At 41.3% G+C, this 26171-nt stretch overlaps 1 protein-coding gene and 1 long non-coding RNA gene across 3 annotated transcripts in view; one reads left to right on the top strand and one right to left on the bottom strand.

Moving 5' to 3' along the window:
• Positions 1-469: 469 nt before the first annotated feature.
• On the bottom strand, positions 470-26148 carry NAPG (NSF attachment protein gamma). Its single transcript, XM_010373431.2, has 12 exons — positions 25967-26148; positions 21569-21636; positions 19631-19715; positions 18828-18845; positions 17889-17919; positions 12354-12463; positions 12173-12239; positions 11828-11898; positions 5436-5514; positions 3256-3335; positions 2211-2340; positions 470-1251 (listed from the first exon to the last, which is right to left on the bottom strand). Exons 1-12 carry the CDS (start codon positions 26020-26022, stop codon positions 1108-1110), a joined length of 939 nt encoding a protein of 312 aa, XP_010371733.1. The 5' UTR covers positions 26023-26148; the 3' UTR covers positions 470-1107.
• LOC115895541 overlaps positions 25723-26171 on the top strand; it is a 37198-nt gene continuing 36749 nt past the window's right edge. For both annotated transcript variants that reach the window (XR_004055738.1, XR_004055737.1), the window contains exon 1: positions 25723-25950. This is a non-coding gene — a long non-coding RNA (uncharacterized LOC115895541). The remainder of the gene's footprint in view (positions 25951-26171) is intronic.

Here is a 26171-nt window from a genome sequence, read left to right on the forward strand (position 1 = left end):
ATTGATGGAAACATTACCTCATTCTTACAATGTAAGAAAGATATTCGTAGGCTGGGTGAGGGGGCTTATGTCTACAATCCCAAGACAGGCAGATGGCTTGAGCTTAGGAGTTTGAGAACAGCCTGTGCAACATGGAGCAACCCCATCTCTACAAAAAATAGCAAAAAATAAAAAAAATAAAAAATAAAAAAATTAGCCTGGCATGGTGGTGCATGCCTGTAGTCCCAGCTACTCGGGACTGAGGTGGCAGAATCACCTGAGTCCAGGAGAGGCTGCAGGGAGCTGTGATCACACCACTGCACTCCCGCCTGGGCAACAGAGTGAGACCCTTAAAAAAACAACAAAAACCCCTGAAGGTATTCATTACCCATGAGCTCCTACTTGGTCAAGAACCAAGTAGATGTGAAGACAGTCACTGTATGTACTTTTTAGATAGAAGAAATACCCACACTTCAGAGACGACTGAAGATCTTTATAGAATCACTTTAATATGCTACCTTCAAAATTTTTCAAACTTATAATAAGAGCTTCAATGCATCTTTGATTGGGCTAAATAATATTGTAAGGCTCAAAATAACTTCCTGTCTCCATCTCATCTCTGAAAAGACTTGATAATTTAAATGTATCTAACATCATGGGGGTAAATTTCCTTTTCAAAACAAAACAAATTTTAAAATAATTTTTTATCAGTAAACATCACTTTTAGCAGCAATAAAGTAAAATGTAAAAAACAATTCACTAACAGTAACTTACAAGCGTCCAAGAGAGAAGAATACCTATGCTTATTACCCCTTTTGTTTAGAACATAATTTATGTATAATTTGGCTTGCAAATTTTTTCATCAACTGTATTAAAACATAGACAGTCCATTTTCTCTAAATTCCTGCTGGTGTCTTAGAAAAGCTCTTATGGAAAGAAAAAGATATGCTTCACAGGTAATGGATACAATGAGTGATTTGGGGAGATGGTAACTAAAGATCCTAAGTCTTTATTAGGATCCAAAATGACTGTGATGAAGTACGTATATCTTTAATCTATTCCCAAGTCCTTGAAATGGCATGTCAGGATTTTACCTTTGTTTCCCTTTTCTTTTCAGTAAGCGAAATGCTAGCATAGTCCTCCTGAGTATTCGTCGTCCTCTTCAGCAGCAGCTGTGGCAGTGACTCCACCAGGCCTGGCCTGTGGTGTCGCGGGTGATTTCTTCTTGATTCCCCCTCCTGGAACCACCAGACTCAGGCCCAGCTTAGCATACTGTCGACAACAGAGCATGTTCTTCAAAGCTGGGTAACGAGAATCCTGACACGTTTCACTCAGCTCTAAAAAGACACAGCCTGGTTCTCCACCCTCATGAACACCAATTCTACCATTCAGACGGAAAAACAGAACCCAATACTGCTGTTCTCCAGACGGCTCATGACCATGGTGGGACAGGTATACAACTAGTAAAAGTATCAATTATAATTTTTTAATTAAAAATTTAAAAAAAATATATTTTCAAAACCTATGTAATAAGTTATTCAGAAAAAAATTTTTCTACATGTATCATAATAAACAACTGAAGGCCTTAAGTTGATCTGATACTATGATAATACTCTAAAGGCCTAAGGCCAAACAGGTACTTACAAATCCACTGAAAAAATAGAACAAATAGAAACTTACAGTCCTGGTTCACTTTACGTGCAAGGCATCACGTGAGGATGTTTCTCACACACTGACTAATGTATTCCTCACAACAGTCCAGCAAGACAGGTACTAGGGGCTTCATTTTTACAAATGAATTAACTGAGGTTTAGAGATAATTAGTGACCTGGAACACGTAGCTAGTCATCACGGATTCCCACAAGTCTACTGAATTACAAAGGCCACTACAGAATGGGCCTCTTTCAGACAGTCCGTCTAAAAGAAACGAGTAAAAGCAACCTATGCAGGACAACAGATAGAGGAAAAGTTGAGAAATAAGCCTGAATTTTAAAATATGTATGTGGTCAACAGTTAGACGGGTGAGTAAATGGCTATAAACCACACAACTACCATCTATTTTATCTAAATCTATGGTGAAATTCAATGCAAGTGGTCAGTTTCCTTATGAGTAGTAGTTTGAGAAGAAAAAAAGAGGTCAGAAAAAATCTCTTAAGTACACGGGTAAAAATCTCACTAGAAACTTTTCTTTCAAGAGAAAAGACGAAAGCTATGCAAACAGGTCCACTTACATCATTGTCCATGTACTTGAACAGCGGTGAGTTGCAGACATCTGACACTTGATCTTGGTCTTGCTGGTCATAACCTTCAAGAAGCTGTTCCAGTGCAGCGCAGTCTTCACTGCCATTGAACCCGGGGATGCTGCAGGAAGCACAAGTCACGTGTTTTCACCTTCTCCTTAAAAGAACACAACTCAGGCAGGGGTGATTCTGCCCCTGGCATGTGACAATGTCTGGAGACATTTTGGTGCTTAAAAGTGTGGGAATGCTAGTGGCATCTACAGGGCAGAGACCAGGGATCCCACTAACCAGCCTGCAGTGCACAGGACAGGCCCGACCACAAAGAATTATCCAGCCCAAATGTTGTTTTTTTTTTTTGAGGCGGAGTCTCGCTCTGTCGCCCGGGCTGGAGAGCAGTGGCCAGATCTCAGCTCACTGCAAGCTCCGCCTCCCGGGTTTACGCCATTCTCCTGCCTCAGCCTCCAGGGTAGCTGGGACTACAGGCGCCCACCACCTCGCCCGGCTAGTTTTTTGTATTTTTAGTAGAGACGGGGTTTCACCGGGTTAGCCAGGATGGTCTCGATCTCCTGACCTCGTGATCCGCCCATCTCGGCCTCCCAAAGTGCTGGGATTACAGGCTTGAGCCATTGCGCCCGGCCAGCCCAAATGTTAACAGTGTTGAGATTAAGACTGCTCATGTTAAACACTGAGAAAATCCCTCATTCTGATTTCTGTAACATATAATCTGAGAATTTTTTTCCCCTTTTTCTTATTCTTTTTTTCTTAGAAGGTAAATAAAACAAAATGACTAAAATGACTAAAGTCATTCACTTCCATGGAGATCCCCAAGAGAAAAATACAGGAAAGGAAAAAAACAAAAAACAAAACAAAAAAACCATGTAAAATGCCCACTGTAAAAGATGAAATGGTAGACGAGCACTCCTAAGATTTTGAAGTAACAGTCTCATGGCCAGGAACATCTGTCCCAGCAGCAATCTTAGCTGTAGAAACAGAAGTGCTAACACTGCAAGTCAAGAGGGCCCAGACAACGTCTTACCTATAGCTCTCCCGGACACATCTTTCTGCAGCTACATAGTCATTTCTGTGTAGATGTACTAAGACTTGAGCAATTGTTTTCTAAAACAAAAGAGAGGATCATGGTCAAATTCATATCTGTTTAATAAAGTCAATATCCTGGCAGTATTAAAAACACCTGGAGTTTCACTTTCAGAGTCTTTGTTTGTACAAATACAGATTTATAAATGCTATAGTAACTTCTACGGGACACCTGACGGGAAATGTCCTAGAACAGTACTTTCCCAACTCTCATGTCCTGGGATTTGGCTGCTTGGGGCAAGTCTGGGATTCACCCACTTCTAACAGGTTCCAGGGGCACTCTTACTACTGGTCCGGGGACCGCACTTTGACACAAGCCTTAGATCACAACCACGTTTTCAAGAGAATCTCTTTCAAATATCTACACAGATTCAAGCTTGAAAAGTGAATAAAAAAGAAGAGGGGGGCGACCAGAATTCCACAATGACACTTAGAATCGTTAAAAAGAAACTAGGAAAAAGATGTATGAGTGAAAACAGAAACAATGATAGTATTAATAAGTCAATATAAAAGCAGTAATAAGATCAAGGATATGACTGATAAATTATTGGCAAAATAGGTCTTTATGAAGTATTTTTCCATCTTTTTGATCTGTATTGTTTAGGTAACTTTTACTGATTTATCTTCAAGTTCACAAAGTCTTCCTTCTGTCATCTCTGAGATTAAGCTTATCCAGTATTTTATTTCAATCATGTATTTTCCAGTCCAAAAATTCCCATTTAGTTCATTTTTATAGTTTCTATAAAAACAATTTTTTCCTATAAAAAACAACAGGTCCTCTTTTCTATTCATTTCAATTGTCTTTATCTCTACCTCATGAAGCAACTGTAAGTCTTTATGTGATAATGCCAAAAACCCTGGTCACTGCCGGGTTGCCATCAGTTGTCTTTTCTCCTGAAAACTGGTCATACTGCCAGGTTCTTGCATGTTAATTCTGGATTGTACTGTGAATGTGATGCTGCACAGCCTCTGCTTAATTTTCAGGAGAGTACGGATGTTTTCAGCAGGTAATCACTCCAGTTAGGTTCAGATGACACGTGGTGCCTTGCTTTTGGTGGATGGAAGTTCTACACTTAGTTCAAATCCTTTGCTATGTGGCTTCGGGCCTGTTCCATGCCTAAGCCCTTCAGAGGGCAGTGCGACACTTCGACGGTGATGATATCTTAGCTCTCCAAGCTCTGCATTGCACTGCTACTTTGATGCCTGTCTCAGTACAGCTGAAGAGTAAACCCAAGACTTGTGTGGGCCACATCCACACTCAGGGGACTCCGTTTCCAGCTCTCTCCTTTCTGGAATTTTCTCCTTTCTCTCTAGCTCATTTTTCTAGTTCCTCTGGGGTCCTTGTGGTGTTTTATCAACCTGAGCCATCATCACAGTGCAGCTCCATGCCTGGGCACAAGCTTGGAGCAAAGAAAAAGGAGAGGAAAACAACGGGGCCTCTTCTCCCAGTGCTGGTTAGAAAGGCGGGGTTTCCCGTCTCTACTAAAAATACAAAAAAAACTAGCCGGGCGCGGTGGCGGCGCCTGTAGTCCCAGCTACTCGGGAGGCTGAGGCAGGAGAATGACGTGAACCCGGGAGGCAGAGCTTGCAGTGAGCTGAGATCCGGCCACTGCACTCCAGCCTGGGCCACAGAGCCAGACTCCATCTCAAACAAAACAAAACAAAACAAAACAAAACAAAACAAAACAAAACAAAACAAAAACAAAAGCGAAAGGCGGGGTTTCTTCTGGTGTTTTCATTGTTGCAGCCTTTGCTGCCCAGCTCCACAACTGCGGGCTTCGCTCACGGCAGGGCAATGCTGCCAGACGAAATGGAAAAAAACCCCAGAAACTCACTCCCACGGTGGTTGTTTCTCCAAGTGTTTGCTCTTCTCGTCTGTTTTTATTTACTTTTCAGAGTTCAAGGGTGGTTGCTTTTGTATTTTATCCAGTAGTTTAGTTGTAACCAGCAGAGAGAGAAGCTGTAGTGGGCTTACTCTATCTTGGTCAAAAATAGAGGCCCAGGAAGTATTATTTCACAAAAACATAGAAACAGCCATAGAATCCTTTCTTAGGTACTTATTCATACCAGTATAAAAAATCATCTAATGTAACACCAAAAACAAACACTTCCAAAGAATACCTTATAACAAGTTGGATAATTCTCAATTTCCTTATAAATATTTTTTTCTTTCTGAATAGAGAGTGCCGCCTCATCAAACCTAAAACGAAACACAGAAATGTGAAACAAGCAAGTCTAAATGATGGATAGCAGAGGTCCCCTGAGAAATGTGCTTGACATCATAGATTTGCAGAGACACCCGGAGGACAGGAGTTGTTAGCAGCTGCCCCAGGACCCAGGTTTCCACACGCTCCGCTCATTTGGCCTTTCTAATGTCTGACTGCCCACTTTCAGGCTGCACGGTGACAGAAAAAGCAAAAGAACTCAAGGAGGGGTTAGGTCAAATGGGGAGTTTGAAGCTTGGTAAGGACTGTCCAATAATGAGTAGCACAACTTCTTTGTGATATGTATTTGAGACGATCTTCGATTAAATCACCCAAGATTTCTTTCCGCCCGACTGAAAGAACATCCAGACACCCAAGGCACTCAGTACCTTCCCCCAACTGTGTCCCTCCGTCACACACTCCGCTGCTGCCCCAGTGGCCCTAGTATGCTCTGAGGTGCCTAAAAGGGCAGCACTGAGCAGTGGCAAGTCAGAGACCTAAACAAAAGCCTTCCTGCATCTTCAATCTTCAACATTCATCATTTCCACTGACCCTCATACATTCTCCTTCTCTTCCGTTTTGCCTAATGGCAGAATGAAGATGAAGGCAAGGAAAGGGGTCACCAAAACTTTCTCCCCAAACCCTCCAGGTCCTTACCCCTTTCTCACTCCCCCAGCCCTAATTCCATCAAACCCTAATTGAATCCTCCCCTCCCTGCAAAGCTGTAGTATACTCCAAATGCCAGGACTCCCTGAGTAGTACAACTAGAGACTGAGTGAAATGCACAGTCTGTAGCCATTGCTCTCATCCCAATATGAGTCCAAGGTTATGGCAGCAACTACCAGGGGTCTGGGCATTGGGAATACACAAAACCAACAGCCAAAAGGGGCAAGAGTCTGTACTTTCGGGATTCAAAGGGAGGTAAGTGGTATTATAACCCAAAATAAAAATACAAAAATGTTATGCTCTATGATTTTTTTTTTTTTTGAGACAGAGTCTCACTCTGTTGCCCAGGCTGGAGTGCAGTGGTGTGATCTCGGCTCCTTGCAACCACCTCTGCCTCCTGGGTTCAAGCGATTCTCCTGCCTTAGTCTCCCAAGTAGCTGGGATTACTGGCGACTGCCACCACGCCCAGCTAATTTTTGTATTTTTAATAGAGATGGGGTTTTGCCATGTTGGCCAGGCTGGTCTCAAACTCCTGACTTCAGGTGATCCACCTGCCTTGGCCTCCCAGTGCTGGGATTACAGGCGTGAGCCACTGCACCCAGCTTATATGTTATCTTTTTAAAAATAGTTGCATGTATACAGACACACACACCACACACACAATGGCTTGGCTTATGCTATTATGGCTACTTACATCACGAGTTAAACTGAATCTTTATGGGATGCACCCTGGTAACTTAGTGCCTTATAAAATAACACTCAGAGAAGAAATGCATTCTGAATTTCCACAGGTCAACTTGATACATTTTTGGAACTAAGTCAATTTATAAACTGAGTTTGGTAGCAGAATTCTAAGAGTGCTCCCAGTTCTTGTCCCTTGTAAACATTTCCTGTATAATCCCCCTTTAAGTGTAGGTGTGACTCTTGGAATATGATGGGCCATCCTGTGATTAGGACACAAATCAGCTGACTTCGAGTGAATCACTGTCTGTGTGGGCCTGACTTAATCAGGCCGGCCCTTCCTTAAGTTAGAGGCCAGAATCAGAGTGATGCGCTCCCGATGCCTCCAATCAGCAGCAAACTGCCATGCTGTGAACCACCAAGGGGGACACACGGCCAGGAACTGAAGGTGAACTCAAAGCTGAGAACAGTTCCTGGCCAATAGGCAACAGGAAAACAGGAATCTCTTTTACACAGCTGCAAGGAAATCAATTCTGCCAACAATCAATGAGCTTGCAAAAGGACCCAGCCTCCGGTGAGATCACAGCCCGCTCTGACACCTTGATTTCAGCCTGGTGAGACCCTAGCTCTGCTACCTAGCTACACCAGGATCGAGCTACACGAGGATCGAGCTACACAGGATCGAGCTACACTAGGATGGAGCTACACTAGGATGGAGCTACACTAGGATGGAGCTACACTAGGGTCTAGCTACACTAGGATCTAGCTACACTAGGATCTAGCTACACTAGGATGGAGCTACACTAGGATCGAGCTACACTAGGGTCTAGCTACACCAGGATCTAGCTACACTAGGATGCAGCTACACTAGGGTCTAGCTACACCGTATCCAAACTTCTGGCCTTGTGAAACTGTGAGCTAATCAGTGAGTATTGTTTTAAGTTGCTAAGTTTGCAGCAATTTGCTATGCAGAAATAAAAATTTAATGCAAGGCAGACTACAGCTACATGTATCTATATTATTTATAATTGTGACCCTGAGCTTATAACAGATCCTGTTTTATAAAATAAATTACGTCAGAATATTCTGTGCCCAGTGTCCAGATTATATCATTCTATTAGCAATCTCAGTATTTTAAACTTTTCATATATTTAACTATAAAGGGTGCATTCTTTACACATAAACTGTTTATTTCCTTGACATAATAATAGCATTTCTATGTGCTAATATATATTTACTTAACAAAAAAGCCAAGCATTTACATGAGTCTGTAGTTGAAAAAGTTGATCGACTTTGCTAAAAGGCCATGAAATTAGCATATAAAGCCATCTATTTTTAAATGTATCCAGAAAAGTATTAGTTACTTATAATGAAACACCCATGATTACAACTTTCCCCTCACGTAACACTCAATATTCCTAACAAAATGACAAGAACCTGGTTTTGCTGAAAAAAGAATAAATTGTTTTTATCTTCCCCAAATGAAACAAAACTGAATCCAGACAGAAGTTATGTGCAAATGGCAGAAAACTGTCACAGAACCTCATTCACCCCCAAGCTTTCAACAGACACCTTCCTCACCACAACTCAAACTCTTCCCCTGGCCCCAACTATTTCCTGAACTCCAAAACCTATTTTTACCTACCTACAGAAATGTCGAGTTTATGTGTCATATTCCCAACGAAGTTTATGATCATCACCGAGAAGTTTGTGTCTATATTCCTTATCTGTTATTAATGGCACTATGGGCAGAACAGTTATGCAAGACAGAAACCCAGTGATTCTCCTTAATAGCACACACCCCACCCCGAACATATACATACCCAACCCTCCCTGTGTTTAGATCTAGTGACTGTCTCAGACAACTGGTGAGAAGCAGCTCTTTTCTTTGCTAAGTGAATCTTCTATGAGGGATTTGGGTTCACTGAGATCACACACCTTGTCTCAGAGGCACAGACCTTCTCTCAGAGGCACAAGGTCATGATCAATCTGCTGCAAAGGCCTTTTCTATTTTTTTTTTTTTTTTGAGATGGAGTCTCACTGCAACCTGTGCCTCCTGGGTTCGAGCGATTCTCCAGCCTCCTGAGTAGCTGGGATTACAGGTGTGTGCCATCACGCCCAGCTAATTTTTGTATTTTTAGTAGAGGAGGAATTTCACCATGTTGGCCAGGCTAATCTTGAACTTCTGACCTCAGGTGATTCGCCTGCCTCGGCCTCCCAAAGTGGCGTGATTACAGGCATGAGCCACCGCACCCAGCCTGGAAAGGCCTTTTCTAAAAAGGAACAGGGGCACTGGCCTTGGACTGCCTTTAAGACCATCCCAGATGTAATCTAAATGAAACTGAATCACTTCTGAACTATGACTCTCCAGAACTGAAGGAGAAGCAAGAGATTAATATATTAAATAGATAAAGCATTAAATTAGGACATCTTACGGACTCATGTTACTGTAAAAAGAAAAAAAAAACCCAAAAAACAAAGTCATGAATAAAAGCCCTAGATTTATAAATGTGCCCTTTGAGCACATTCTCACTTCCGCTGCTCATTCAACTAGCATTCTCCCCTCTGCTGAGGCTCTGAAGAATTTAACTCAGTACCTGCTTTAGAACAATAGCTTTCTTTAGATGTGTCCAAACCGACTGGCAACATCGGTAATGTTTTGAGGATGGTGGTGGCCCCCATCCCTAGTGGAGCTTTCTAAAGGAATATGCACAGGCAGCTGGAAAACATTCCTCACCTGACCTCCCCCCGAAAGATCCTGGCCTCTCCCCTTTGCCATGCTACTCCCTCTACGACACAGCTTTAGATCATCTGTACCTTGAGAAACAAAAGGAGAGAAGATGTGGAAAGCAGAAATACTTCAGGGGAGCTGAGGCTGTGTGGACTCTCACACAGGGCTGTCCTTAACTTCTGCCCCTTCCTGCAACTTCACTTCCTCCACCTTCCATGGGGTCTTATAGTAAGGGGCTTAGTGCTCTAGAAAGGCACTGCGAGCCTTGTTGGGGAGCATTAGGAGGTGAGAACAGGTGAGAAAGGAGGTAAACTATGCTAAAACTTGCCTCCTGACTGCCCTGAAAAGAATGAAGGACACTTTCTAAGACATGGGGACCCTGCTCACAAGTCAGAACCTGGGTATCACCTCACAGTTCAGCTATTCTGCCACAGCCAGAGCGCCGTCACCAAGAGCAGCTCTGCTGCTGTAACAAACACCTTCAGAAACTAAACGGAACCCCACGAACAGCTCTGCTGCTGTAACAAACACCTTCAGAAACTAAACGGAACCCCACGAACAGCTCTGCTGCTGTAACAAACACCTTCAGAAACTAAACGGAACCCCACGAACAGCTCTGCTGCTGTAACAAACACCTTCAGAAACTAAACGGAACCCCACGAACAGCTCTGCTGCTGTAACAAACACCTTCAGAAACTAAACGGAACCCCACGAACAGCTCTGCTGCTGTAACAAACACCTTCAGAAACTAAACGGAACCCCACGAACAGCTCTGCTGCTGTAACAAACACCTTCAGAAACTAAACGGAACCCCAAGAACAGCTCTGCTGCTGTAACAAACACCTTCAGAAACTAAACGGAACCCCACGAACAGCTCTGCTGCTGTAACAAACACCTTCAGAAACTAAACGGAACCCCACGAACAGCTCTGCTGCTGTAACAAACACCTTCAGAAACTAAACGGAACCCCACGAACAGCTCTGCTGCTGTAACAAACACCTTCAGAAACTAAACGGAATCCCACGAACAGCTCTGCTGCTGTAACAAACACCTTCAGAAACTAAACGGAATCCCACGAACAGCTCTGCTGCTGTAACAAACACCTTCAGAAACTAAACGGAACCCCACGAACAGCTCTGCTGCTGTAACAAACACCTTCAGAAACTAAACGGAATCATTCTTCAGTTGGGAATCGTCAGAGTTAGCGTTTCAGTCACTGATTTCTGGGAAGCAACAAGTAATAAGATGAATAAAGGTAATGACCCCGGACTGACATTTAAATTAAACTTTGCTTCATGATTAAAGTCCTAATTTAAAAACAAAATGAAATTTCTATTCCATTTAGACAAAAAAAAACAAAAACAAAAAACCTACTCAGTGAAGGAAGGTCTTATAAACAAAGTAGTCTATCTAAATGAGATTAACAGTTAATTCTAGATTAATTTATTCTCATGTTACTCTACACTGGTTTCTATTTCAGAATCTGCAGTCTTCATGAAGAAAAAATTTAACTCAGTGTCAGAAAGGACAGATTCATCACTCATTTCTATTTTGATTCCTTAACATATGAACTGGATCTTGGGTCTTTTCTGTTACTGGGAAGCTTTGGGCAAATTTCAACTAAGATATCTGCAGACCTACAACCACCTAAAGATGTTTATCTTAAATATTATTGAGACAGAAGTTTATTAATGAAAGAAACTGCTTACTAAAAGTAAACTGAGATAAAGTAAAAAAACAAAAGGAAATCCCAATAGGTTTTTAGCTTTCCGAGGTTCAACTATTTGTGCTTCAGGTCATATGCTGAAAGGTAAATATTGTATTAATGACACTATTTGTCAAGAACCTGTCAATTTTCATGGGTGTTTATGCATCTTTGTCATTTATCCTAATATTCTTATTTTTCCTTGAGAGAGGTATCATAACCCACCCAAATAACATGAAGAAAACTGTTCCCTCTCAGGTTGCTGAGCCAGGGTTCAACCAACAAAAGCACAGTGCATGACAAATTTGGGCATTATAAATTTGGGCATTACACTTTCAAAAAACAGCAGATCTTTTAATATCTAATTCAGTGTGCCTACTGTCTAGTAAATGTTAATATTCTATTGTGTGGCCTGGTGTGTCTACAGCTTATACCAAAAAATTAACAAGCTATCCCCCAAATGACTTTCCAGTTCCAAATGTGGATTCAAAGTATAAAGACACAGCAATAGTTTTTAAAGACATACCTACGTCCTCGCACTAGTAGTCTGGAGGCTTTTCCTAGTAATTCAACTGCCTGCCGTAAGCGCTCTTCATTCTGAAGGCATCAAAGAAAAACAAGTGTTGGCTGCTTTAAGGCTGAACTGTTTTTATCCCACAATATTTATTTTGTAAAGAAGTAATGGCACTGGATCAAGGGGGGAACACGAAAGCTGCTAGTCCATTTCACTACTCTCTAACAGAAAAGAGACAGCACGCAACTGTGAGCAGGGAAAAGTTTTAAAAGTAGCCACTGCATTTCTCTATTTTCCTATATATTATTAATCTAAACATTCTAAGTAATTAAAGAAAAAAATAAGATTCAAACTTACTTCAAACACATTAGCTGTCTGTTGATATAACTGTACAGCCTTCTCTGGATCAACATTTTCTATAAGCCTGAATTAGACAAGAAAATGTGACTCACATGAGAAATGGAAAGCTTGTTTTTCAAGGACTTGTTTAAAATAGAGACAAGACTTCAATGCAGAGACTCGTCCATCTCACACTCACTTTCCAGCTCGCTCCAAAGCCATGGCTGCAGTGTCTGGGGTGCCGTTTTCTAGATACATCATGCTGGCTTTCTCAATTAGCTGAACAGCCTCTGGTAGTTTCTGCATCTCCTTTGGGCAAAGGATACAGCACAGGTCAGAAAATGCATCAATTAAAGAAAAACAGAGTTAACAATCTGAAATGCAATTTTTAAAATTTTAAGTTCTGGGATACATGTGCAGAACGTGCAGGTTTGTTACATAGGTATACATATGCCATGGTGGTTTGCTATACCTATCAACCCATCATCTAGGATTTAAGCCGCGCATGCATTAGGTGTTTGTTCCAGTGCTCTCCTTCCCCTTAATCCCCAACCCCCGACAGACCCCGGAGTGTAATACTCCATCCCTGTGTTCATGTGTTCTTGTGGTTCAATTCCCACTTATAAGTGAGAACATATGGGGTTTGATTTTCTGTTCCTGTGTTAAGTTTTCTGAGAATGATGGCTTCCAGCTTCATCCATGTCCCTGCAAAGGACATGATCTCATTCTTTTTTACAGCTGCATAGTATTCCATAGTGTATATGTACCACATTTTCTTTATCCAGTCTGTCACTGATGGGCATTTGGGTTGGTTCCATGTCTTTGCTATTGTGAATGGTGCTACAATAAACATACGTGTGCACGTGTCTTTATAGAATGATTTATGCTCCTTTGGGCATATGCCCAGTAATGGGATGGCTGGGTCAAACGGTATTTCTGGTTCTAGATCCTTGAGGAATTGCCACACTGTCTTCCACAATGGTTTAACTAATTTACACTCCCACCAAGAGTATAAAAACTTTCCTATTTCTCCACAGCCTGGCCAGCATCTATTGTGTCCTGACTTCTTAATCATTGCCATTCCAACTGGCGTGAGATCTCATTGTGGTTTTGATTTGCATTTCTCTAATGATCAGTGATGAGGAGCTGTTTTTCATGTTTGTTGGCCACATGTCTTCTTTTTCTATAAGGAACTTAAATTTACAAGAAAAAAACAACCCCATCAAAGAGTGGGCAAAGGATATGAAATGCAATTATTTTATCCCTAATTCCTGAAAGTAAATGACTCGAAAACATTGTATAGCAACAAATATATTTAAAATGAAAGGCTTCACATGATTACTCTCCCAATCAAGCCTCATTAAACCCAACCAAAAAGGTACCAGGTAATCTCTACACAGAGTTCATCACCACTTCACAGAACTTTGGGAAATCTATGAAAACAGAAAAAAACCAAAAACCTCGCTCTTCACTGTTTTCTAAGCATTCCTTATTCTTAAAATATTTACCAAGTCCCTACGACATACAAACCTATGCCAAAGATCACAAACTGGCAGCCCAATGACTCTATCTCACTTCCAAGTGTGTTTTGCTTGATCCATGCAGTATTTTTAAATTAGATACTTTCATGAAAACTCTGTTTTATGGCTTTCTTCAAAAAAATATCAAAAGCTACGGCATCAGCAGGCTTGCATCCCTGTATGGCAACAAGCTAGGGCTGGGCAGCACTGTCCCGCCAGATGAGCATGCACCTCCTGGCACTTCTCCCCGCTCTTCACTTCCAAATGCCCTCCGCGTCCTGGCTGCTCATTCATTTCAGTTACTCCTCTATACCCTGAGTTCATCTGAGTTTCCAACCCTCTTCCACGACTGATAAATTCTGTATCTTACTATTAATCTGTACATCTCAGGATCATGCAGTCCTACTGTCTAATATCTCCAAATCAAACACTTTAAAAATAAACTTAAAAAACACCGTTTAAAAGCTAGTTATAAAGTTTACATAAGCAACTTATTTAGTGTTGACTTGCTGTATCTTAAGGTAGGCTCCGCACTGACATCTCACAGGTAGTTTACAAATCTGCCTCTTCAGTCCCTTGCTAAGTTGACAAATTCATTAGGACACCCCTAACAAAACTGGTCTCCTTTTCACCAACCCCAAAACATAACTTTATTACTTAGCTATGGAAACCAACAATAAAACAGACTGAAAGATACTGTATGAAACAAGGACTGCTATCACTCACTCTAGCAGAATGAGATGCTAATACATCTCCAAAGCTCAGTGAAAAAATAAAAACAACACTTTTTTTGTTATAAAACCAAAAGTCAACGAAAGAATCTGAGTCTACAATATCTGCTGAAAAATGTCTGAACGAACAGGGGAGGCAAACCTACCAACCTCTCCCAGGCGCGCTAGTCCTGAGGGCCGTTTCAGCCTCTAAAGAATAACCAACCTCTCCCAGGCGCGCTAGTCCTGAGGGCCGTTTCAGCCTTTAAAGAATAACCAACCTCTCCCAGGCGCGCTAGTCCTGAGGGCCGTTTCAGCTTTTAAAGAATAACCAGACCTCTCCCAGGCGCGCTAGTCCTGAGGGCCGTTTCAGCCTTTAAAGAACACAACTGAACCTTGGACAACAATTTAAACTGTGCTGGTCCAATTATTTGCAGACTGTCTTGCTCCTCTGCCCCGAGACAGCAAAACCAACCCCTCCTCTTCCTCCTCCTCAGCCCACTCAAACCTGAAGAGAATGATGAGGATGAAGAGCCCTGTGGTGCTCTACTTCCACTTACAGAACACTAAATATACTTTCTCTTCCTTAGGATTTTCTTAATATTTTCTCTAGCTTACTTTACTGTAAGAATACAGTATAAAACATATTCCACACAACACACAACATATGTACTGTTTATATTATTAAGACTTGCAGTCAATAGTAGTAGTGGCTCACGCCTATAATCCCAGCACTTTGGGAGGCTGAGGCAGAAGTATCACTTGAGCCCAGAAGTTTGAGCCCAGCCTGGGCAACACAGTGAGAACCAGTCTCTATCAAAAAGATGAAAAAATTAGCAGGGCATGGTGGCATGCACCTACAGTCCCAGCTACTCAGGAGGCTGAGGTGGGAGAATCGCTTGAGTCCAGGAGGTTGAGGCTGCAGTGAGCCACGACTGTGCCACTGCATGCCAGCCTGGGCAACAGAGCAAGACCCTGTCTCAAAAAACAAAAAAAGGCTATTGGTAAAGTTTTTGGGGAGTAAAAAGTTATGTGTAGATTTTCAACTGCACAAGGGGTTGGCGTCCCAACCCTTGGGTGTTTCAAGGGTCAACTGTATTTCCTCCCCAAATTTACCTATCCACTAATTACATATAATCTGTGAATCTACAACATAAAAGCATTTGGGAGGATTAAAAAAAACGAAACAAAACAAAACAAAAAAACACACAGGAACTATTCGTCATGAGTTTTACCCAGTAGATAGAGCAAAAAATACATTAGAAGGCAGTATAAATGGCATCCAAGTCCTATTTGTTGTTTAAAAATTAGCAACTACATCTTCCTGCTTTTGCATAAAATCAAGTGAGGCTGTGAATAAGAGGTCCAACCACAATATTGATACTTCTCCATAAAAAATGATGAGCTGCCTACTTGAAAGTTATACCCTCCACCATAAATATGCCTATTTTCAATGGCTGTGTGCCTGTGGAGCAAACAGGATATGAAATCACAGCAGTCATCAAGTGACAGAACCAAAGGTTGATCCAACAAGTTTCTGTGGCTTCCCTTGCGCATCTGTCTACAAAATGGCACTCCCCAAGCCTTGCTGGTGAATAAATGTGAAGGTTTGTATGACAAACTGGTAGAAATCTTAGCCCACAGAATTGCGGACCATGTAGCGCAGGGGTCCTGTGCTCCCAAGACTGTCCCAGGGCATTTAATTTACATATAAGACAATGCCAGAAAGCATTTTCCTTCATCTGTTTCCCTATCCACTAAGTTAATTTTCTTTCATTCAAAGTATTGCCTTTCCAACCCTCAAATTAAATAGATACTTGAGCAATGGAAATGATGCCTGAATAATAACTTTTGATGAAGATTCAAGTCTTAGTACAGCTGTTGCAATATAAACTGAGGCTGTGAGAATTAGAGTGTCTGAGCATTTCTTAATTAAGTGTATCCTAAAAACAGGCACGAAGTACACTGAGACTGTAGCAGCCACCCGGGAGCTTCCTAGTTCTCAGTGGAAAACGAGACAGAAGAAGGCCAGAGCAGATCCCCAGCTTCTTTGGCTGTAAGAGAAACTCTACTTGCAAAGGAACTGCAATAAATAACCTAACTTGCATCACCAAATACCAATACAGTTGCATGTTTGGCCAGAAAAGCTTCATTTCAATGGATTTATAACAGTTTATCATAAGGAAGCCTCATAATTTAAACATTCTCCTATTATTATTATTATTATTTGTTTTGAGACAGAGTCTCGCTCTGTGGCTCAGGCTGGCGCGCAGTGGCGTGATCTCGGCTCACTGCAACCTCCGCCTCCCGAGTTTAAGCAATTCTCCTGCCTCAGCCTCCCGAGTACCTGGGATTATAGGCGCCCACCACCACCCAGCTAATTTATGTATTTTTAGAAGACATAGTGTTTCACCATGTTGGCTAGGCTGGTGTCGAACTCCTGACCTCAGGTAATCCACCTGCCTTGGCCTCCCAAAGTGCTGGGATTACAGGTGTGAGCCACTATACCCAGCCTCACTTTCTTATTATTCAAAATTTAGATAATTGCCATTTCTTCAAAAAACATCCTGATGCATAAATCTTTGCTCTCTCTCTCTTAATGACAGATTCACAGAATTGAAATTCCTGGGTCAAAGACTATAAAATCTTTTAAATTAAGCATGTTAACAGCTATTACTAACATTCTTTAACCTTTTGCTATTTTTTGTTGTTCTACAATGAGCATGTGTTCACTGAAAAAAATAAGTAAGTTCACATTATAAAAGTCATAGAAATTAAAAACAAAAGCTTTACTAAGGTCAAAGTTCTTAAAAACAAAGCTTTATAATAAATACTTGAAAGTAGCTTTTACCAATGTAGATGAAACGTTTTAAAAAAAAGAAAGACATGTACTTTATTTCAGCTGCCAGCTGGCATACTTTGAGAGTCAGCATCATGAAGTAGGGTGCTCTGTCTCACCACAGCAGGACAATAACTCCTAGCCTGCTTTTGAGGAGCAGAAGTACCAACAGTGGCACAGGCACATTAGTCAGAATATTCCATGCAGAATGAATTAAAGTAGCAAAAGCTTAAATCTGTGGTGGTCTCTGCTGCCAACTGTTATTCACACAAGTAAAAATGTCTTCTATAACCCACGTATGATAATTTTTTAAATATTTATAAAATTTACTACATTCAGATGTCCTTCCCAAAAGTAGAGAAATTTCCCATAGAGCTCTTTTTATAGCAATACACATCTATCCTGGTTATAGAGCTTAACACGCTACTGTTCCCAGTTCCCTCCGACACATTTTCTCTTAAATTTCACGTTTAACACTCTTTATCTTAAGAGGTACAGAATGTATTCTATGGGTCCAATTAACGTTACTATGGACGGAAAATCTTACACTTAGCACTTCTTGCCTTACAGTAAGGACGCTTTTCAACTTCAACATAAATTCTTGTTTAACACTTTGTAGTTAATTCATTTTACCCACACAACAATTGTGATGTAACATTACTGACCTTCAACATCATTCCAGCTTGCTCATAAGCTCTGAAAGAGAATATAATTTCTCTGATGAAATCTTAATGAAATAAGGGGTAGAAGAAACTCTCTAGTGAGGAACTACTGATAAGGAAAGTGACTTCACTTAAAATGGGCTCATGCACAACATATCACTTCAGGCTTGTATTACCACACAATATAATTTTTTATTCTTTTTTCAGGGGGAATAATGGCTTAGAACATTAGACATTTGAGTTAAAGAGATTTTATTTTGCAGATGCAAACTTAAGTAAGGCTCAGTAAGGTTAAATTAATTTCCATCTGACAAACCTAAATCTAAGTTTTTTTGCTTTTGTTTTTGGGGCGGGGGGGATGGAGTCTTGCTGTTATCACCCAGGCTGGAGTGCAGAGGCACGATCCCACCTCACTGCAACCTCCGTCTCCCAGTTTCAAGCAACTCTCCTGCCTCAGCTTACCCAGTAGCTGAGATTACAGGCATGTGCCACCACATCCAGCTAATTTTTTGTATTTTTAGTACAGACAGGGTTTCACCAAGTTGGCCAGGCTCGTCTCAAACTCCTGACCTCAAGTGACCTGCCGCCTCGTCCAACAAATAACTACTCTTCACAAGGCAGGAGAAAACTTCCTGCCTCCTTTCCACAGGCACTATTAACTATCGAACAGAGAAAAACAGAGATTCTAACTTATTTTTTTCCCCATAGGCTACTGAACAAAATGCTCCTAATAATATATTATGGCAATTTAATTTAAACTCTTTACATTTTAGAGTTGGGAGTGACTTAGTTTTTAACGTTGAGGTAAAAACTGAAACAAAGAGAAATGATTATTTAAATCAATACAAAATTTATAATTTGGGAAAAAATTACCAACCTACAGAAAAACAGCGACATTTAAAACATAATTTGCAAATACATGAAAACATGAAGAATACTTACTTGGCAGCATGAAAAAGACTGAATGGAAGTATCGAAGTCAAAGTTAAGGAAAAAAGAAAAAAAAACCCAATAGTTTCTACAGATCTACTATTTAAAGACAGTTCTACTATTAAAAGATATTTTTACTACTATCTACTATTTAAAGACAGTTAACTCAATCACTGAGCCAGCTGGTTCCAAAAGACAAATCCTACAAACAGGTAAAAAGAAATAATTCAATGCCTGTCGATATCGTTTAAAACTACATAATTCCCCAAAACACTGCACAGGTTTTAAACTATTTCTATTAGGCAATAATCTGAAATTTTACTGAAGTGCAAAGTTATTATGACTACAGTTTGCAAGTAAGAGAAACATTTTTTATCGATAAGTTTTCAAATACCTCAGGAAAATGTACTGTTTTAAACTACTTATAATTTTTATTTCAAATACCTAAGGAAAACTGTATTAAAAAAAAACTGATACAGTAGTTCATGCGTTTTCAATACCCGTGCTACTTCTTCATTCTTCAGCACTTGTCTATAGATTTCCCTTACTTCATCCCAAGTAAAACCATCATCAAGTAAAACCACAAACAATAGAAAGTAAGTTCTCAAATGTAGCTCTGCGAACCAGCGTGGACCTTATGATCAAACTTCACTATAAACACTCCTTCAGAGTTTAAAAATACAGAATTTTTCTAATAATTTTCTAACTTAAAAACATTTTACTTCACAGGTAGTAAAGCAAATTTACAGCAAGAGAAAACAGTTTGTCAAAACCATCTAATTGTTTAATTTCTTTTTAACAGTTGAAAAAGATACGCCCTATTATTTTCGTGGGCAACAGCTTCCCTCAGGCAGGCATCTTTTGCTTGCTCAAACTGTTTGGCATTTTTAAAAGCAACAGCTGAAATAGAAAAAAAAAAAAAAACCTCTCTATTTCCATCATTAAAAACCTCAAATAAATCATCACTGAAATCTGCATTTTATAGGAAGTATTACAAACATACTTACTTCAAATACTTAAGAAGTTTCCTAAACTATAAAATACTACTTTTTTCTAAAGCAATTTCCTTACAACTTTTCCAATTATCAGTAACTTAGGAGTATTTTTAAAAGTTTTTCTTTTTTAATTGTCGACTACCGGCAACAAATCAGTGTTACTTCCACTCAAAATCTAGAAGTCTTTCTAACACCAACACTCCCTGATGCTCCCCAGTGACAGGCAGAGTTTTCAGTCACAAAAGACAGCACCTGACTTCACCAGTTGTACCTTTAACAATAAAAACAGTATTTTAGGTATAGGTCATTCAATTACGTAGAAACTGAGGGCCAATAAGCACCTTAAACAGTTTTTTTTTATAATAAACCTTCCTTTTGGCACAATCTTTAAATGTCTAACAATGCATTTTTTTTAAAAATCTTTTTATACTGTTTACTATCTATGAAAAAGATATCTCACTGTTCAAACAGCTAAAGTATATTGCAAGCTGTTTTAAAAGTGCAATCATCAAAGCAAAACAGGAGTGCTTATAAAATATGACCTTACAAATTCTGGAAAACTTATCAAGGGTTGCTTACAAAGAAGCAAAAAGCATAATGCTTTAAGAAAAGTGTTAATTGTTAAAAACACTCTTAAAATTCTCTTAATAAAATGTGAAAAATAAATACTGAAACTATTCCCCTCCCTGCTTTTCCGTATGCTGCTTTTTAAAAAATTTATTCTGATTAAATAGATTTTCCATAAGCCCTTAAAGAAAATAAACAAATGATGTTTCAGTGGGAAAATCTCACCTAAAACATTGATTTTTGAATGTAGTTCATGATCTCAGAGGGACAGAAAACAAATCTGTGTTAAATTTCCCTCACAGAGGACACTTGGAAAATGTTGTTCCCTTCACTCCAGAAGCCTCCCTGTATAAGTAGTCCATAAAATTCATACAGAGTTTAAACTTTTCATAATTTTAAAGTATGAGAGATAAACAATTTGCCTGATGCAAAAAAAGAGAACTTACTCAGATTTAAATAAAGGCAGTGAAGACTCATTTGCTGTTTAACCAAAAGCACTTGCCCTAGATGTTCTCTGTGCTGGGCTAACAAGTGTGATCAGGGCTATCGCTGAAATACAACTGAAAATGTGTTCAAGGTACTCAAAATTTTGTTATATTTTATTTATACTCCAAATTACCACAGATATGCTGAAAGCTATCACTCTATAATTCAGAATGCTAAATTTTTAGTAAATTCCCTTTCTGTTGCATATTTTACATTGTTTATATCTTATATAAACTGATTAAAATATGTATATAGCTTAACACGTCACGAACACTGAACAGACACATTCACTGTGACGTTCATAAAAGACATAAAGGACCAAGCAAACATATGATTTGCAGATCTGCTGAAGATGAGGCTAAGTTAACAAAAAATTTAACAAACTCCTTATGCAATAGAAAGTATAGAGAAAAATGGCAACATTCATGGATATAGTATTCAAACAACTGGAGCTGAAGAATATATAAGCAACACTAAAAACCCACTGCTGTGTATCACCAACCCCGCCCCAGCCCTGCTGTCAGACAGCAGGTACCAGGAACTCTGACTCAGCTCTCAACACATCTGAAAATAACAAGTGGAAAAAAACTTTTGTTTTTTAACTATTAAAGTCTTGTAGAAAGTATATACATATTACGGTGAAATGAAGTTATCAGACTATTTTAAGATTACATGCTGGAGCAACCGGACTACAGTCAAAAATACCTGCTTTTCCATATTCAGAAGCGGCACTGTCATAATCTGGCTTCCATTTTAAAAAACCAGTTTTCAGGCTAGAATGAAAGAAAGACACAGTTAACAGAAGTTACCAACCACATTTATAAGTCAGATCCCTGCTTGTAATGACCTTCTAGGTCTTTAAAAAAAAAAAAAAGAAAATAAAGGAGGAGCCATCAGGCATAAACTTCCCGTGTCACCTGCCTCCACCCAAACTTATGCTTAACAAACACAACCTCACCTCTTTCCCTCCCACTGTCACAGGTATGTGGTTTTCCTCCTACAGGTTCTCAATTCGTGGTCCCCAGACCAGCACCATCAGCACTGCCTGGGAACTTACTAAAAACATAAATTGTTGACCCCATCCCAAGCCTACAGCACCTCTGAGGTTTAACGAGCCCAAAGGTGCATTAAAGCTTCAGAACCTCTGAAGCACAGTGTTGACAGCAGAGGGACTCATTGAACTGATGCACAGACGAGAGGCTAGAGACATAAATGGAGGCATCATAAGCGTATGTCAAGAGCATAGGTGAGACCAGATCTCCTAGTAAGACTGCAGAGAGAGAACAGAAAGACTAAGGAATATAATCATTCAGCGGAATAACAGAGGAAGTAGGCAAAAAAAAAAAAAAAAAAAAAAAAAAAAATTAAAAAATTAAAAAAATTAAAAAAGTGAAACTCGCCACCCGTAAACAAGCATGATAATCAGAAAAGGAAGGATATTACAAAAGCCAAGAGAAACTGCCTTCCAGGATCACTACTGGCTTCTCGGATGCCAAATCAAAGAACAATCAATTTTGAATTCTTATCTTACTTGCCTTTTCCTCAATATTTTATTTTTTTCTTATTTTAAAATAGTTTCAGAATTAAACTAATTCAGTAACTGTCAAATTTGGGTGTGCATAAAAATTGCCCAAACCATCTTCAATTCTAAATTCCATTCAATCAGTGCAGGCCCGCTTGCATAGAACACGGTTTGCTTCAAAGGAATCAGTCCAGTATCTTAACTGGAAGATGGGGAATCCGTAGGAGCCCTCAGAAGCACAGCCTTCATTGTGTGACAGCCATGTGAACTGCCAAAAAGTCGTAGCTTTTTTTTTTTTTGAGATAAGGTCTCGCTCTGTCGCCCAGGCTGGAGTGCAGTGGTGGTATCTCGGCTCACTGCAACTTCCGCCTCCCAGGTTCAAGTGACTAATGCCTCAGCCTCCTGAGCAGCTGGGATTACAGGCTTGCACCACCACACTCAGCTAATTTTTGTATTTTTAGCAGGGAAGAGGTTTCGCCATGTTGGCCAGGTGGTCTTGAACTCCTGGCCTCAAGTGATCCGCCGACCTCAGCCTCCCAAAGAGCTAGAATTACCGGCATGAGCCCCTGCGCCCAGCCAGCTACAGTAACATTTTTTGCCAACTAAATTTATTTAACATACTTAGCATCTAAAACTTGTTTGTGTATATAGTGTTACAAGATTCAAATTAACATAAGCAATTTTTCAAGCTTACCAAGAATTTCACTGCTCAGAAAAATAATATCCTTAAATTGTGGTGTGTCTACTGTAATCCACAAAATTGAGGAAATATGCAATATGCAAAATGCTGACCCTCTGTTTCTATCCCAAAACAAACATTACATTCTGTATATTAACATCATTTTTTTAATCCCACTAAAACCAAGATACAATCATTCAGTCGCCTGAGGTGCTATACACGGAAAGACCCAGAGAGTTTAAAACGGGGCACACCATCCCAAGTCACACGAATACCACTAATAAGGAAGAAAGCCTACAGCTAATTTAAGTTTAGCAGCTATACCTGTTAGTCCTTTTCACTCTTTTTCTCCAAAGAATCAATAAGGAAACTGACCAATTTCCACAGAAAAAAAGAAAACAGCAAAATTACCATCTGTGGGGGTGGGGGGGGATCAATTTACTAAATTACTCAGCAATACTGCACTATATCATCATTAGAAAATGGAGAAAAATCAAATATCTCCTAAGCTCCTGGCCCACTTTTCCTACCACCCACCGACTAACGGTCTAGCAGCATTTCAAACGCACACTTCAAGCCTGAACCCCACACCTCCCTGCCCCAGACCTACCCACCAATCACATCCATTAACCCCTATCCCCTATCTTGGCTGAAGGCCTCTCCCACTCAACTCCCAAGTTAGAAACCTAGGAGTTAACCCTTCATCTCTATATGCACGCAGGTCATTAAAGCATGTCAACTATATATTGACAAATGTCACCCAATCCTACCCCTGTATTGTACTGGAATTCAGGCCATCACCACCTCTCCCCTGAAGTCAACAACACACTAACATGTCTGGCAGTACCTTCACGGGACAGGCACCTTTCCTCCTCTTCCATTCCCCACACCCGGAGCATATTACCTTTTCCTTGCTTCGTATCTCCACCATACTACACTGAATACTTCTAGCACTGAACATCTTATTTTTAGTCCTCTGTTCACTTGTCTGCCTGTCTGTGAATTCTAAGCTCTTGAAGAAGGGGCCACTTTTGGTTACGCCAGTATCCTCACTGGCTGGTACAGGTACACAGAGACAAATTTGTAAATGTTTACTGAATATGTCAAAGTTCATTCTCCACATTGCTGCCACATTTTTCTTTTCCTTTTTATTTTTGAGACAGAGTCTTGTTCTGTCTCCCAGGCTGGAGTACAGTGGCACCATCTCTGCTCACAGCAACCTCCGCCTCTGGGGCTCAAGCTATTCTCCTGCCTCAGCTTCCTGAGCAATTGGGATTACAGGTGTGCGCCACCACAAAACGGCTAATTTTTGTATTTTTAGTAGAGACAGGGTTTCACCATGTTGGCCAGGCTGGTCTTAAACTCCTGACCTCAAGTGATCTGCCCACCTCAGCCTCCCAAAGTGCTGGGACTATAGGCGTGAGCCACCGCGCCCAGCCTGCTGCCACATTTCTTTCACCCAAAGCAAATCTAACCGGGTTCTCTGGTTAGATGCCTACAACAGCCATCTGAGAAGCTGTCCCTTCACAGTCTGGCCCCAACTCTTCTTCACTCCAGCTCGTCCTCTGGCACTGTGACTACACTACATTCACTGTTCCCAGAGCACATTTTCAGGCCCGTGTATAATACATACTACAGTTTGTACACAGAATCTCTTTCACAAGATTTTCCCTCTGTCTAAAACATTCTGTATTTTTCAGGCCCTGCTCACAAATCATCTCTTCCTCAAATTTTCTCATGAAAAATAAACTTCTCCCCCTGGGTTACCTATGCACAGTTAATACAGCTTTTTTTGTGGTCCCTATTCTACACACTACTCTTACTACAATTTTTGCGTTTGCTCCCACTAGAAAGTCAGATTGTTGTGGGAACCTCCTGCACCAGGAGAGCCCCAGTACCTTACACACTGACTGCCTCAAGTCATGTGACAGGGCTCGAGGTTTTCCACTGTTTGAAAACTGGCTCTGCCATCTTTCACCTGTGCAGTTCGGGACAAGTAGTTATGAGGCTTCCCCGAGTCTCATCTCCTCTTACGAAAAATTATCATCTCTATTTGGAAAGTTATTGTGACGATCTCAGCTTATGAAATTATGTATGTGAAGCACCCACCACAGGGTACGATGCTGGCCTTTTATTAACTGTAAGTGACAGATAAAAATGCGCCGGAGTAACGAAGCGGGGGGAAGAGGCTGCCCAAAGGATGAATTAAGGAGAATCAGTTCAGTCCCACCCACAGTTGCTGGGTGCCTACTACGTACTGCACCAGAGGTGCAAGGACATACACATCAAAGGACGAACGAAGCACAGTCCCTGCCCACAGGAAAAGTAAACTGCCAGATGACAAAGGTTCACCGAGGAGTTTTTGGGGTAAACCTATGGTCCCCTCCACACAAGGAGCTTTTCAAGGGCAGTGGTTCTCAACAACGCGATGTTGTTCCCCAGAAGGCATTTTGCGTTGCCACAAATGGGGAACAGGTGCGACCGGCACCCAGCAGGTGGAGGCCGGGGATGCTGCTAACGAGCCTCCGACGCACGGACGGCCCCCACCAGAAGGAATCTTCAGCAGCAGAGCGCCCAAGTCAAGAAGCCCTCTCTACATACCAGCCCGACGGCACTGCGCCGGGTCCCCGCCCACACCAGCCACCGGGAGCGGACTTCCGGCGGGTGGACCCACGGCGCTGCCCGAGGCGCAGCGGACCTGACTCCAACCCCGATCCCGGGAGCTCGACCCCGGGAGTGCGACCCAGGGGACACCGAGCCCCTGCAGCCCCGCGGGCACCAGCGCGCTGGGTCTCCTTATCCCTGACCGGAGCCTCCCTCCCGCCCCGCCGGGTGCTAAGGCCGCGCCAGTGAGAGACGGACCCGGCGTCCACACACAGGCCCATGGTAGGTTCTCACTCACTATTTCTCTGCTTTGGCGAGGTGTTCCAGCCCCTCGTTTATCTTCTGAGCCGCCATCTCCACAGTCAGGTCTCTGACGCGGAGAGACGCTGCGCCTACCTCTTCCTCGGGCGCCAAGAATCCGCCCAAATAGGCGTGGGAACGCCGAGGAGGAAGCTGGTGCGGCGCGACAGTCGGGCGGCTACGGAGGGCCGGAGGGCCCAAGC

The sequence above is a fragment of the Rhinopithecus roxellana genome, chromosome 21, assembly GCF_007565055.1.
Source record: "Rhinopithecus roxellana isolate Shanxi Qingling chromosome 21, ASM756505v1, whole genome shotgun sequence".
NCBI lineage: Eukaryota > Metazoa > Chordata > Mammalia > Primates > Cercopithecidae > Rhinopithecus > Rhinopithecus roxellana.